General features: G+C 52.9%; 1 protein-coding gene across 10 annotated transcripts in view; it reads left to right on the top strand.

Moving 5' to 3' along the window:
- KDM2B (lysine demethylase 2B) overlaps positions 1 to 13,289 on the top strand; it is a 118,987-nt gene that overhangs the window by 37,226 nt on the left and 68,472 nt on the right. For all 10 annotated transcript variants that reach the window (XM_070769513.1, XM_070769514.1, XM_070769510.1 and 7 more), the window contains 3 exons: positions 1,436 to 1,529; positions 2,802 to 2,955; positions 11,126 to 11,241. In XM_070769513.1, coding sequence (XP_070625614.1) covers positions 1,436 to 1,529; positions 2,802 to 2,955; positions 11,126 to 11,241 — 364 coding nt within the window. The remainder of the gene's footprint in view (positions 1 to 1,435; positions 1,530 to 2,801; positions 2,956 to 11,125; positions 11,242 to 13,289) is intronic.

Consider the following 13,289-nt stretch of genomic DNA (forward strand, 5'->3'; position numbering starts at 1 on the left):
CTCCCTGCCCGTCCCCGCCCCATTCCTCCCCTCTTCCCCAAAACCGTGGAAAAGCAAAGTGCAGCGGGGAAAAGAGGTCAGTGGGGTAAGCATGTGTGTGCGGGCCTCTGGAGGTGCTAGGGTGTGTGAGCATGAGCCCTGGGGGACTGCCCCCAGCAGTGGCTCTTGTGGGAAGGGATAGGTGGGAGGGAGGGGGCCCTGGCACCGCCATCTGCCAGGCCCAGACCTGGAAGCCTGTCCGTCCCCCTCCTGAGCTCTGCCTAGCCCTAGGAGGGCAGCAAGTGGAGGGAGGAGGGAGGAGATGGCTGAGTAAGGAAGGATGGGTTTTCTGGCAGTTGCAGGAGCTTAGAAGCAGAGCTGCTGGCAGGTTTCTTCTTCCAAATGTACTCCCTCTGTCCCAGCCTCTAAGGGCCAAGCTCTCCTTCCCTCTTTCCCTCCCTCTTTGCCTCTCCACCATCCCACCCCTAGTGGCTTTACCACTTGACTTTTTTTTTGAGATGTACTTCACACACCATTCATCCATTTAAAGTGTACAGTTCAGTGTTTCTTAGCATGTTTACGGAGTCATGCAACCACCATCAATTTTGGAACATTTTTGTCACCCCACAACAAAACCGTGTACCCACTAGCTGTCACTCTCCATTTCCTCCCCCAACCTCCTTCAGCCTCTGGCCACCACTGTCCTGCTGTCTGTCTCGAGATTTGCCTACTCTGGACATTCCATACATGGAATCGAACACTGTGGTCTTTTACGGCTGATACCCTTGTACTTTCAGCTGCATTGCTTACTTTGCAATCATTTGCAGTTTGTCTTGCCATTTAACTTTTTCAGGGCTGTGTTCCAGTAAGAGTGTTTCATCCTTCAGGTCAGGGGTCTATGCTTTTCTCTAAGTGCCATGCCTAGCTCTGGACTGGACCACTGCTTGGCTCTCAGTCAATGATTGTTGAATGAAGGAGGAGATGAATGGGGACTAGTAATTGGCAAGCAATGCAGGTGGTTTACAACTGAATTCCAGGGGGCCCAGCTGCTAGGGGCCTGGCAGCTTGGGAGAACAGCAGGTACAGGAGCTGGAAGGAGTAGAAAGGAAGCCTCTTGCTTGCGTAGGAGGTGTGGGGGTGGGACAAGAGTAGAAACTGTCTGCAAGGAAGACAGTGGCCTGTGGGTTGCCAGTTCTTTCTCTGGCGGGAACCTGAGAACAAAGATGCCTCCCCCAGCCTTGGGGGCAGATAGCCAATGCTTGAGATTCATCACGTGATCACAGGGGCTTCCCCCATGGGGAACTCCAATTAGATTTGGGTTTTTTAAAAAAAGAAAATTCCCCAGCGTCAGCGTTTATCAAAGGGCAGCAGGTCAAGCATCTCTGAAGCTCTTTGCTCACCTCCTGTGATTCAGGCACTGAATTGTTTTTTCTATTTTTTCGCGCCTGTGCTGCAGGTACTGTCTGATGAGTGTGAAGGGTTGTTTCACTGACTTCCACATCGACTTTGGAGGTACTTCCGTTTGGTACCATGTTTTCCGGGGTGGGAAGGTAAGTTGAGTTGAGTCTCTTCAAATCTCTGTGCATCCCTGACTGTTTGTGCATGGAGGGGCTCTCACCTTTCTCCTTCCACCCACCTTCCTCAGCAAGCCCCCACCCTGTGAGTACTTTGAGGGCCACTTGGTACCCTGGGGCCACCTCCTCACTGTCTTTTTCTGGAGGGAAAGATCAAGGTCAACTCTTTTGTATCACTTCTGGTCACCCATTCACCCCTGTTCACCCAGTCCATCAATGTCCTAAGCATCTTAGGCCCGATTGGGAGCATGAATGCTTCAGTCCTGTCTGACTCTTTGTGACCTCATGGATTATAGCCTGCCAGGCTCCTCTGTCTACAGGATGCTCCAGGCAAAGATACTGGAATCGGTTGTTATGTCCTCCTCCAGGGATCTTCCCGACCCAGGGATCAAACCCCAGTCTCTTATGTCTCCTGCATTGGGAGGTGGGTTCTTTACCACTCGCACCACCTGGGAAGCATCTTAGGCCACATTAGAACTCCAGATTTGGCTCCCAAGAACCCCCCAGCATTCACTTCCCCCAGCTGTAGTTCCAGCTCCAGCACTGTGACCTTTTAACTTACAAGTCTAGTTGCTGGCACCACCTGCCTCCAAGAACATTTTCCATGAGGGACAGATATCACCCAGGGAAAGGAGGTGAGGCATGTGTTCAGGATGCTCCTGCTGTGTCTGCCCCTGTGTGCCTGTCCATATGGGAACGGAGGGGTCCCTGCACAGACGTGGGTGTTCCTTGAGAATATGTGTGTGCCGTCCTGCTCCTCTGGGTCTGCGTGTGCATGTGTTTTAACCAAACATGTTGGGAGAAATTCTGGTTAGAAAGTCACCCCACTTGGTTCCAGATGTTTTTCTTCCTCCAGAGCGAGCGCAAGCTGGGTTTATTTATTGGGCCATTTTATCCTACAACTTAAGAAATCCCCCTTCCTCTCTTTGCCCCACCTCCCCCCACAAGCCCATGGCTCAGGAGAAAGAATATTCTACCCAGTCTAAGTCTTTCCACCCTGGTGTTTCAGCTGGAATGAAGATTCTCTAAAGGCAGGCAGGGGGCCTCCCAGACCAGCAGCACAGCCCTCCCTGCCCCTCCAGAGACCCTTTGGGGAACCTGGTCCTAGAGGGGTCCCTGGGGATGGGTCCTCCCCCATCCTCTCTGCTCCCAGGCAGGTGGGGCTGTCTCCTGGCTTGTGGCAGAGCCTGGAAGAAATCAGAGACTTTGGCCTGGATCTTTAACCTATTGCTTCCTTTTCCTCCTAAGATTTTTTGGCTGATTCCTCCAACCTTGCACAATTTGGCACTGTATGAGGAGTGGGTGCTGTCAGGCAAACAGAGCGACATCTTCCTGGGAGACCGCGTGGAGCGATGCCAAAGAATTGAGCTGAAACAGGGTTACACGTTTTTCATCCCTTCCGGTAGGTTCCCGCGAGGCTGGCACTGGGCTGTCTCTTAGCAGCCTCCTGTGACCAGGGGTTTAGGCCAGGCGATGGGGTCTCTCTGGGCCTCCCGGCCTTGGGCAGTCTCCAAGAGAAGCAGGCCTTAGGCTGCAGGGGAAAAACAACCTCTCACATTGTACCTGTTTCTTCCTGCCCGAGGGCTAGAATTTTCTCCTGGGAGAAAGCCAGAGCCCTCCCAGTCTGGGGAAGTTTGAATGCCTTTCTCCAAGATGTCCTGCTGAGATTTCTGATAATGAGGATGAGGGTGGTCCTGTGGGGAGGGAAGGGGTGACTTTACCCTACAGGCTGGGGATGGGGAAGAGGAGAGTTGGCCCAGGGGAAGGATGACCCCATGGAAGCCAGGGTAGAGAGGAATGCACCCAGAGTGGCAGCCTCCTTCCTGCAGAATGAGATGAAATGTAATTGGGCTCAAGGTCAATTCCTGCACTTGGACTCTCCCCTTCCCCCCAAAATAATTAGCTCCATAACTACAACAGAGGGCAGTAATTAAGAGCATGGGCCCTGGGGCCAGAATACCCCACCCTAATTCAAATTCCTTCTCTGATATTTACCAGCTGTGACTTCCTGGAAATAACTTAACCTCTCAGTGCCTCAGTGTTCTCATCTGTAAAATGAGAGACTTACTGGGTAGTAATGAGGACTGAGTGAGCCAAGACCTGTTTGCCTACAGTTCCTGGGGGATAGGCTGAGGGCTTTGGCCAGTTACAAACTGAGTCACTAGTGGATGTGGCCAGGGACCTGGGACCCTTAGGCTGCCTTGGTGGTGGTTTAGTCTTTAAGGTAAGGTAAGGTAAGGTAAGTCACTTCAGTCGTGTCCGACTCTGTGCGACCCCATAGACGGCAGACCACCAGGCTCCCCCGTCCCTGGGATTCTCCAGGCAAGAACACTGGAGTGGGTTGCCATTTCCTTCTCTAATGCATGAAAGTGAAAAGTGAAAGTGAAGTCACCCAGTCGTGTCCAACTCTTAGCGACCCCATGGACTGCAGCCTTCCAGGCTCCTCCGTCCATGGGATTTTCCAGGCAAGAGTACTGGAGTGGGGTGCCATTGTTTTCTCCGATTAGTAAATTGTGTCCAACTCTTGCAACCCATGGGATTCTCCAGATAAGAATATTGGAGTGGGTTGCCATTTCCTTCTCCATAGGCTGCATTAGCGGAAGCGTTTTACCCTGCATGGGGAAGGTAACAATCCCACTGGATAGAAGAGTGAGTGAGTTGGTCAGGCCACCTGATTGTGTTCCTTGTGGGTTGTAAATTGGAGGAGAAGTCAACCTGGAGAGAGAGAAAAGAGTCTGGATATCACATCAGGTGAGTTGCAAAGAGTTGCAAAGAGTCGGACACGACTGAACGAGTGAACTGAACTGAGGTAAATTTGAAGGGGCAGTTGGATTGTTTCACCATGGAAGTGAAGACGTATGGTAACGGCCGTCAGCCAGCTGAAGGGTCATCTGGAAGAAGAGGTGTCTCCAAGTAGTGCTGGACTGACTTGCTCTGCTAGGCACTGAGCTCCCCATCACTGGAAGTATACAAGTAGAGGTTATATGCCAAGGAGCCTGCAGAGAATTTGCCGCTGAATGTAAGTGTGGCTCTTAGGGTAGGCATATCCTTTGAGGCCAGTAAGATTCATTGGATGGAGAAGATAGTCACACTTGAGTTTCTGAGAGATGGACTGGAGTTGGCCTTGGGTCTGCGCCAAGCAGTAGTGTCAACTGAAGGAGGAGTGGTTGTGGTGATAGTTCCTGCCATGGGCATGTGGGACCTGCATACGTGGGTTCTTCTAGAAAGTTGGGCAGAGATTTCACTGGTCAGTAAATCTGGGATTTGGAGGTGGCAGGGTGTAGTGGGGGTAACTTTGTTGTCAGGGCCCCGGATCCATCTTTGGACCTGCTTGACCTGGGGAGGCTTGGGACCCCTGCTTGAGACGGGAAGGAATTGCAGTTGGTGGGCAGTGTTTATGGAGCACACCCTGGCCGGTGTGGTGTGGAGAGATGGGAAGGAGGTGGTAATCTGCAGTGGGTTCAGGGCCACTCTGGGTTCTGGAGGACTGGCCCTGCTAGATTCAAAGGAAGGCTGGTGTGCTCTTGATCTTGCTGTTGTCTTTGTGACTTTGGGTTAATCTTTTCCCTTCTCTGTGCCTCAACTGTCCCATCTCTACAATGGGGGCAGGGTGAGGCTGAACTCTGGGACCCTCAAGATCCCTCCCAGGGACTTCCCTGGTAGTCCAGTGGTTAAGACTCCACCCTTCTACTGCAGGGGGCACAGGTTCAAATGCTGTGTGGTGTGGCCATTAAAAAAAAGATTCCTCCCAACTCTGTCCCCTGAGCGCAGGCCTCCCACCCTTCCCAGGAAGACAGGCCTTTTCCTCACAGGGTCTTTTGCTGAACTGGGAGGTGGCTCATTGCTTTCCCCCGATCTGGGATGGGAAGGGTGTTAATTTTGATGACTTGGGCAGATTGGAAAAGGTCTCAAGAAGCAGCCATGTAAACCCCAGCTGGGGTATGACTGTGTGTTGAAGGCAGAAAGAGGAGATGTGGCTTTTAACTGCAGCTGGCAGGAATCTGTTTAGATCCCAGAAAAGACTTCTGGCCCTAAGGGTCTTGAGTGAGACACTAGGATTTTTTTTCCTGGATTTTTTTGGAAGAAAAAAAGAGACAATTGAAATTTGTCACCTTCTCGGGGGCAGGGTGTACATGTGGTTCCAGACACTGATTTCATGAACCTTGTAATTTTGCTAAATATGGGCTTTACTTAACCTGTCACCTGTTTGTGCTATTGTTTTATGAAAGGAAGACTATTCTGACACTAAAAAAGGATGATTGTACACAAATCCAGAATAAAGAACAGTCATTAGTTTTGAGTCTATGAGACTATACCATTTTCATTTTTCTCATCTTGTTACCAACCAGTGAAAACTTAAGGGCCAGAGTTTTGGGGTCCCTGAGCATCTTGGGTCCTCATGGGAGCCCAGGGATTCTTGCTAGCATCATACCCTCTGAAGCGAACACACATCTGAGATTTGTGGTAGCTGGGATGTGGCTTTGGGGAGAAAGGGCCCCGGGGATTCCTGCCGCTGCATGTGTGAGCTATTGGGTGTAGAAAGTGGAGACTCTCACTCTGGCATTTCCCACCCCTGACCTGGGTTTTCACCCCCTTGGTGTGACCTCAGACATGTTCTGCCTCACGCTGGTCTCAGGCCTCGCTCCCTCTCAGCCCTGTGAGAGCTAGTAGATGCTGGTGGGAGAGGAAGATGTCAACTGTAGACTCGGTTGAGCCTTCTTTTGTCTGAGGGTGAAAGGGTTGGGTGCTAGCTGTGCTTCAGAGGTGGTGGTTATTCAGACTTCCTTCCTGGGTAGTCCAGGAAAGCTGCCTGGAAGAGGAAGAATGTTGAAGGTGACCGAGGAGTAAGATGACCTGGATAAAGGGGCTGGGGTTTGTCCCGCTGAACTGGCCAGCTCTCAAAGGCAGAGGAGGTGGGACTACAATGGCCTCACCCGTCCGCACAGAGTCAGAGTCCAGAGTGGGTTGGGTGTCCCCAAGATTTAACCTGATCATTGGGAATAAGGAATGCTGGAGTTGGAACTCAGCAGTGGACCTAGTGACATCTTTTTCCTTTCCTTGACCTGACCTATGTCCAGTTCCCCTTTTGGAGAACTGTAGTTAATAGTAATAAGAACTTACATTACTGAGTAATGATCCTTTTATGCACATAAGTTCTGTGTGCATAAGGAAACTTCCCCCCACCCCTCCCCCTTTCTATTTTTAATTTTTTTTTTGACTGTGCTTGGTCTTTGTTGTGGCGTGCAGGCTTCTCAAGTTGCAGCACATGGGCTCTCTAGTTGCAGCGCTTGGGTTGAGTTGCCCTACAGCATGTGGGATCTTAGTTCCCTGACCAGGGATCAGAGTCATCTGCTGTACGGAAGTCCCATTCCACCCGCTTTTTAAAAGTGAAGGTTCCTAAGGTCCAGAGAAGTGAACACCCTAGTCCAAGGTCACACAGTTTATAAGTGACAGGGCAAGATGGAACCTAGGTGTGTCTGGTTTCAGATCCCACCTGGTTTCCCATCAGCCTGGGGGTCAGCAGGCTTGGGATCTGGTTCCCTTCTTGGCTCTGTGACTTGGGGATAATTGTGTGCTCATTTAATAGACTTTCTTAAGGGTCAACTTGGCAGTGTGAAAGGTGCTGGGGAGGCCGAGAGACAGACTTCCTCCATCGTGAGTACATATCTAGCCAGCTAGCAGTGGGATGGAGGAGCCCAGTACAGGGGCCTGGGAAAGACCCTCCTCAGTCATCTTTGCCTGGTAGTGAAATTCACAGTAGCTCCAGGCATTTCCTAGACTCAGGCCAGTCTGAGAAAACAGTAACTCACAGCTATTTAACAGTGTTACCTGGCTTGGACCTGAGATGATCCATCTGTAAAATGGGTACAGAGCAGAGAAAGAAGGGCAGTGAAGCAGGCTGAGGTGGAGGGCCTCTGGCAACCCAGAGAATTGCTGCTCAGCTCCAGCCAGTTAGGCCCAGGTGGGAATGGGGCCTGGGTGGGGGGCCATTGTCTCATTTATCAGCAAAGTGTTAGTTGCTCAGTTGTGTCTGACTCTTTGCAACCCCATGGACTGTAGCCCACCAGGCTCCTCTGTCCATGGGATTCTCCCAGGCAAGAATACTGGAATGGGTTCCCATTTCCTCCTCCAAGGGATTGTCCCAACCCAGGGATTGAACCCGGCTGTCCTGCATTGCAGGCAGATTCTTTAAGTTCTGAGCCACCAGGGAAGCCCATTTATCTGGAGTGGAAGCCAATTCAGATAGCCTTGTGAAATTTCCCTATTGTGATAACACAGGCAGGTCAAACTCTACACACCCCTGGTTCTGATGCAGCCCATGGCTTGGTACCAGCGAGGAGGTCCTGGAATGGAGAGGCCATCCTGGCAGCTGCCGTGCCAAGTCCCGGGCCTGGCTCTGAACAGGGTGTTCATGGGTGTTCCTGAAAGCAACAGGCCGTGGGCCTCTGGGAGGCATCCTGAGTTTTGTGGACTGTAGACATACCCTTGCTGTAGCCACTGATATAGACAGATGTGGGTCAGGGCCTTTGCATTCCAAATCCTGAGTGGCTGGGCTGTGGGTCAGACTCTTTGTGCCCCCTCTGGCCTTCTTGGCCCCTCAGGTCCCAGAGAACACACCTGTCAGTAGGTTTTGTTGGGTTGCCTGCTTTCCTTCCATGACTGGATCTGTCTCCCATTGCCTGGCCTGAATAGCCTTTGTGATTAACTTCATGTTGTTGGAGACTTCTGGCCCGGAAGCAGGAGGTAGATGCCAGCTTCTTGGCACAGTTGCCAGTCTGGGGACACCTGTTCCCTGGTGCTTCCTGGGGTGCAGTGAATGAGTCGCCATCAGGGAGGGTGGGTTCAGATGGGACTTATGAATTTTATTACTTCCCCTCCTTGGTCGTTCAGAGACAATTTATTTTATTAAAAAAAAATTTTTTTGGCTGTGCCACACAGCATGTGGGGTCTTAGTTCCCCCACCAGGAATAGAACCTGAACCCTCTGCAGTGGAAGCGTGGAGTCTTAACCACTGAACCTCCAGGGAAGTCCAAGAAACAAGCATTTAAGATGTGAAAAGGGCTGGGGAGAGGGGCTGGGCAGCAACTCTAATCCAAATAAGGTTGCCTGACCCACCTGCAGGGCACTGGCCTGGAGAGGAGAGTGGAGAGAAGTTTCTAGAACTCCTGGAATATCTGGGAACACAGATTCCCTGCCCTCCCTCCCCCCGCAACAGCATCTCTCACATCAGAGGGATAACTGTAAGGCAGGTGTGTCTGCCTTTCCAGAAGGGAGAGTCCAGGGCTGATGAACGCAGATTCACGTGGCCGCTGTTCTTTCTGAAGCCCTCGTGATGGCCAAGACTGCAGCGAATATCAGTGGTAGTTGCTTACATGGTTTGAGTTCTTACTCACAAGGGAAGCAGTGATCTTCCTCATTTCACACAGGCACGTGGAGGCCGGAGTGGGGACAGTCAGGTGCCCCAGGCCACATGGTGGATCAGCCCTGGAGACCATCTCCATCTCTGGGCATGAGCTTTCGTGGGGTGGAGCTGCAGCATAGGAATGGGACCCAGGAATCCTCGTCCCATTTGGGCTTCACCGCACCATGAGCATCTGCCTGAGTCCCGCTGTCCTAGGTCCCAGCCTTGGGAAGTGTTGCTTAAATAATGCTGATGGTGGTAACCGCAATCGTAATAGATAGCGTGGCTCTGCTTGGTAGAAACAAAAAAATGTACAGTTGAGACAATCTGCTGAGGTGGAGAGGCTGAAGCAAATGTGGGAACCGTGGCTTTGGAGGCCACAAGGAGCGGGGGAGGGGCAGGGAGGGAGCCCAGGACACGCCACAAGGGCACACCTGGCTGGCACAGATGCTGCCAGAGATGCGGGAGGTAACAGCAGATCCGGGTTACATAAAGCCTTCGCCCCCATGCCGTTAGCTGGCGAGTTCCCCTGCCCTCCCCGCCCTGCGCGCCACCAGGCCTGTCCCACCTATTGTCCCCAGCAGGGGAGGGCCAGCTGCCCAGAGCGTCGACACAGATGCCAGCAGTGGCCTTGGAGCCTCCGGCTCTCTTCCCAGGTGGTAGCGCTGCTCCCGGCAGCCGTGGCCACCCGCCGCTGACCCTGACTCAGGGCTGGCGTGTTCAGCTTGCCGAGGAAGCAGGCTGGATCTGCTCCCACTCAGGGATTGGCGGGGAGGCCTCTGTAATTTTCCTCTGAGCAAATGAGTTAGGCTCCAGGTTGTGGGTAGAAGGCTCAGGATCTCAGGTCACCCGTGTGTTCCCTTTCCCCCCTGCTGATCCTCTGTCTTTGACTGGGAGTCCCCTGTCCTTGTCTTTTTGCCTCTGTCTTGTTTGTTTCTCTCTTTGCCTCCGCTCCTGTGTTTTGCCGGCCTGTCTCCCGGGACTCCCGGGGCCTGTGCTAAGCCCCTGATGCAGTGTCTAAAAAACCGAGATGCTTTCACTCACCAGCTGTGACGTCATTCAGCAAGTGACTTACCTTCTCTTAGCCTCAGCTTCAGTATCTGTTAATGAGAGTGGGATATAACACCCCCTCTCCCCCAGCTCTGCGCTGTCCAGTGTGGTAGCTGGGTGCCACAGGGAGGTCTGCTGAGCTCTGAGAACACAGTCTGAGATGGGTTAGTTACTCACTGGAGGAATTAGGCAGCTTGCTTTGTCTCTAGCCATCACGTCATGGGCCAAGAGCAGGGGCTGATTCCTTGGGTTCCAATCCTTACAACTGATTTCACTTTGCTCTGCCTCAGTCTTCTCATCTGTGATTTGGGGATGAATGTTGCATGTACCTTGTAGCGATCTTGTGAGAATTAGATGAGATGAGGCCTGGAATGCCTTCAGACCAGGGCCTGGCCCAGAGGGATCCTTCTCATAACTGTAGTGCCAGCTTCTGGGCTGGGAGCTCAGGGAGATGAAAAAGCCCTGCTCCAAGCTGTTCAGAAGCTGCAGTCAGACAAGAGAGACTTGTCAGCAGCTGCAGGGCACAGCAGACTCAGAGCTGATATGGGGGGTGCAAGAGACCACCTGGAAATGGGCCGTGGGTGATTTTGATGGCAGGAGGTGGCCTCAGGCAGAGGAGGGCCTCTGGGTCCTGCAGCTCTGTCAAGATGTCAGGAGCCTTAGCTATGGCCTCGAGCCATCCCTGAGTAATCCTTGACCCCTCCTGAGATGAGGCATCTCTGGAATGATGCGGAAGAGGCTTCAGGCCGTATGAGTAGTCTGAGTGAGGGGTTTCCAGCTCCCTGACTGGCAGCAGCAGGGGACAGCCTGTCTCTGTTGGCGTCTACAGTCGGGTTTTTCATAACACTTTGTCACTCAGGTCTTCAGGACAAGGGGCTGGTCTGCAGCTGCCCCCCTGGCTGGACTTGAGCTAGCCAGGGGTCTTGGCTTGCAGTGATCCAGTGGGGCTTCAGGTCTGGGTCCTCCAGGACAGCTAGGAGCTCAGCTATCTGCATCACACAGCCTGAACATCCTCGGGTGCTCACCCAGGCCTTCCACTCGATCCTACGTGCGGGCCTAATGGGGCATTACCACAGGGCCAGCTGCTGACCCTTTCTTTCCGTGCCCTTCCCCACCCCAGGCTGGATCCATGCAGTCTACACTCCCGTAGACTCTCTGGTGTTCGGCGGGAACATCCTGCACAGCTTCAACGTGCCCATGCAGCTGCGGATCTACGAGATCGAGGACAGAACGCGGGTGAGGCGGCTTCCTTTTCTTATGACCGTGCCAGCCCCTGAGCTCTGCCTCGTCCTCAGGGCACACGGGGCGGTCCTTCCAAAGTCCTTCCTGGCTCCTTGTCCCTCCTGAGTTCCCTGCCTCAAGCCAGGTCTTGGTCCTAGTTCTCTGGGGCAGGGGGTGCCCACGAGAGCCTCCACTCAGAGCCCCGGGTGTTTCTGTTCACCTCCAGACCCGTGGCACCCAAAACCCCCTTGTCGAAGAGGAAGTATCTCTTGAGAAAGCACTGTAAGATGTCAGGAACTCTGGCTCTTCCTTCTTCTCTTGTGTATAAAGGGACGTGAGGGAGTGGGGTGGGGGTGGGGGTTGGTGGTTGATGGTTGTGCTGGTAGTTTGGAGCGGGGTTAGGATCTTGGGAAGCAGCTCAGATCTTGACCATGGGGGGACCCTGAGGAAGCCAGTGTCGATCTGTGAGTCCACTGGGGGACTGTCCCTGAGCTCCGTCTCAGTGTCTGCTTGCTGCTGTTGGGGGGGTGGGGCCCTTGTCTTCTTGACACAAAGTCTCCCCTACCTCACACCCCAGGAGCAGAGTCCAAGCCTCAGACACCTGACCTGGGTCCTCCACTCTGTTCCCATTCCACAAATTTCCTCTGAAAATCCCTGTCCCTTCCATGCAGGAAACAGACCCAGTGTCCCCGGGCATTTGAGACAGGTCTGAGAGTGGGAAGCCAGGACACAAAAGGCCTACTTCTTCGTTCTTAACAGTTATTCGAGTGTTTCTTCGCCCTTTAAATTGAGATGTAATCCACACACACAAAGTGCACAATTCACTGGCGTTTAGCATGTGCCGATGTTCACAGCCATCACTTCTAATGCAAAGGAGTTTTCATCACCCTACGAAGAAACCCCGTCCTCAGTAGCCGTCACTCCCCACTCCCCCGTCCCCAGCCTCTGGCAGTCACTGGTCTGTTTTCTGTCTCTGGATTTGCCTATTCTGGATATTTTATGGAAATGGCATCGTATAGCCTGTCCTTTTCTGTTTGGCTTCTTTCACCTAGCAGCATCTTCAGGCTCATCTACAGTTGTGGTATCTGTCAGTGCTTTGTTCCCATGGCTTAATTCTATTTCATTGTATGGGTAGACCACACCTGGCCATCTCAGGCTTTGCCTTGGAAGTGACTTTTGCCCCAGAGAGGGTTGCCATTCATGGACCCTCTCATAGAAGCAGATGCTCTGTGCTCAGGGTTCCTGCCTTTCTTGGTCTTGTTTCCGGGCCTTGGTCTGCCTGGAATCACATGCATGGGTCAAAGTCTTAGCCACTCTGTGTGCACTAACCTTTTTAGTAGTCCTGGTGTTGAGGAGCCTCGTCCACAGGTTCCCTGGGAACCACTCTATGCTGTGTTCAGTGGGCAGGTGTGTTCACAAGGGCGAGTGCATATCTTCAGCCTGGTGGGTTTGCTACTGGGATGCCTGGATCCCAGGGGTCCAGCTTTGTGGAATTTCATGCCTCTCTTCTGTTGCCTGCCGACCATCCCTCTCCTGGTTTTGGTGAGGCCAGTCCCAGCCCTGGTCTGGAGGCTGCTGCCCCGTGGTGTTCTAGAGAAAGGCACCATTTGGGTGCCAGTGGTCAACTTGTAGTCTGGGTCAAGAGCTGTCTGGGACTCTGGCCAACTGTCCTTTGGCCAGCCCCTAAAGAATGGACCGGTTTGTTTGTGAGCAGACGGGTAGGTGTGGGAGAGCAAAGGAGAAAGAAGTCAAGCACACAACTTTCCAGGCAATTCCTGAAAGCCCGAATCAGGCTGGAATATTTCTAAAGGCTACAGAAACTCACTTGGCAGCTGTCCCCGCTCCCCCCGAGGGAATCTGGATCCTACTTCTCCGTGGATTGGGGTCCTGTCGTCATTCTGTTAGGAGCCCAGCTGCCCTCCCCCATCAGCAGGAGGCGGGAGGGAGGGTAATGGAGTGGAACCCCCAGCGCCATGCTGAGCTGCTGTGGAATATCGCGCCTACATCGAGATGAGCATGGCAGGGCCCCCTCCCCTAAGGCCCACTGTTCCCTGTCTCAGTGG

The sequence above is a fragment of the Bos indicus genome, chromosome 17, assembly GCF_029378745.1.
Source record: "Bos indicus isolate NIAB-ARS_2022 breed Sahiwal x Tharparkar chromosome 17, NIAB-ARS_B.indTharparkar_mat_pri_1.0, whole genome shotgun sequence".
In the NCBI taxonomy this organism is placed as follows: domain Eukaryota; kingdom Metazoa; phylum Chordata; class Mammalia; order Artiodactyla; family Bovidae; genus Bos; species Bos indicus.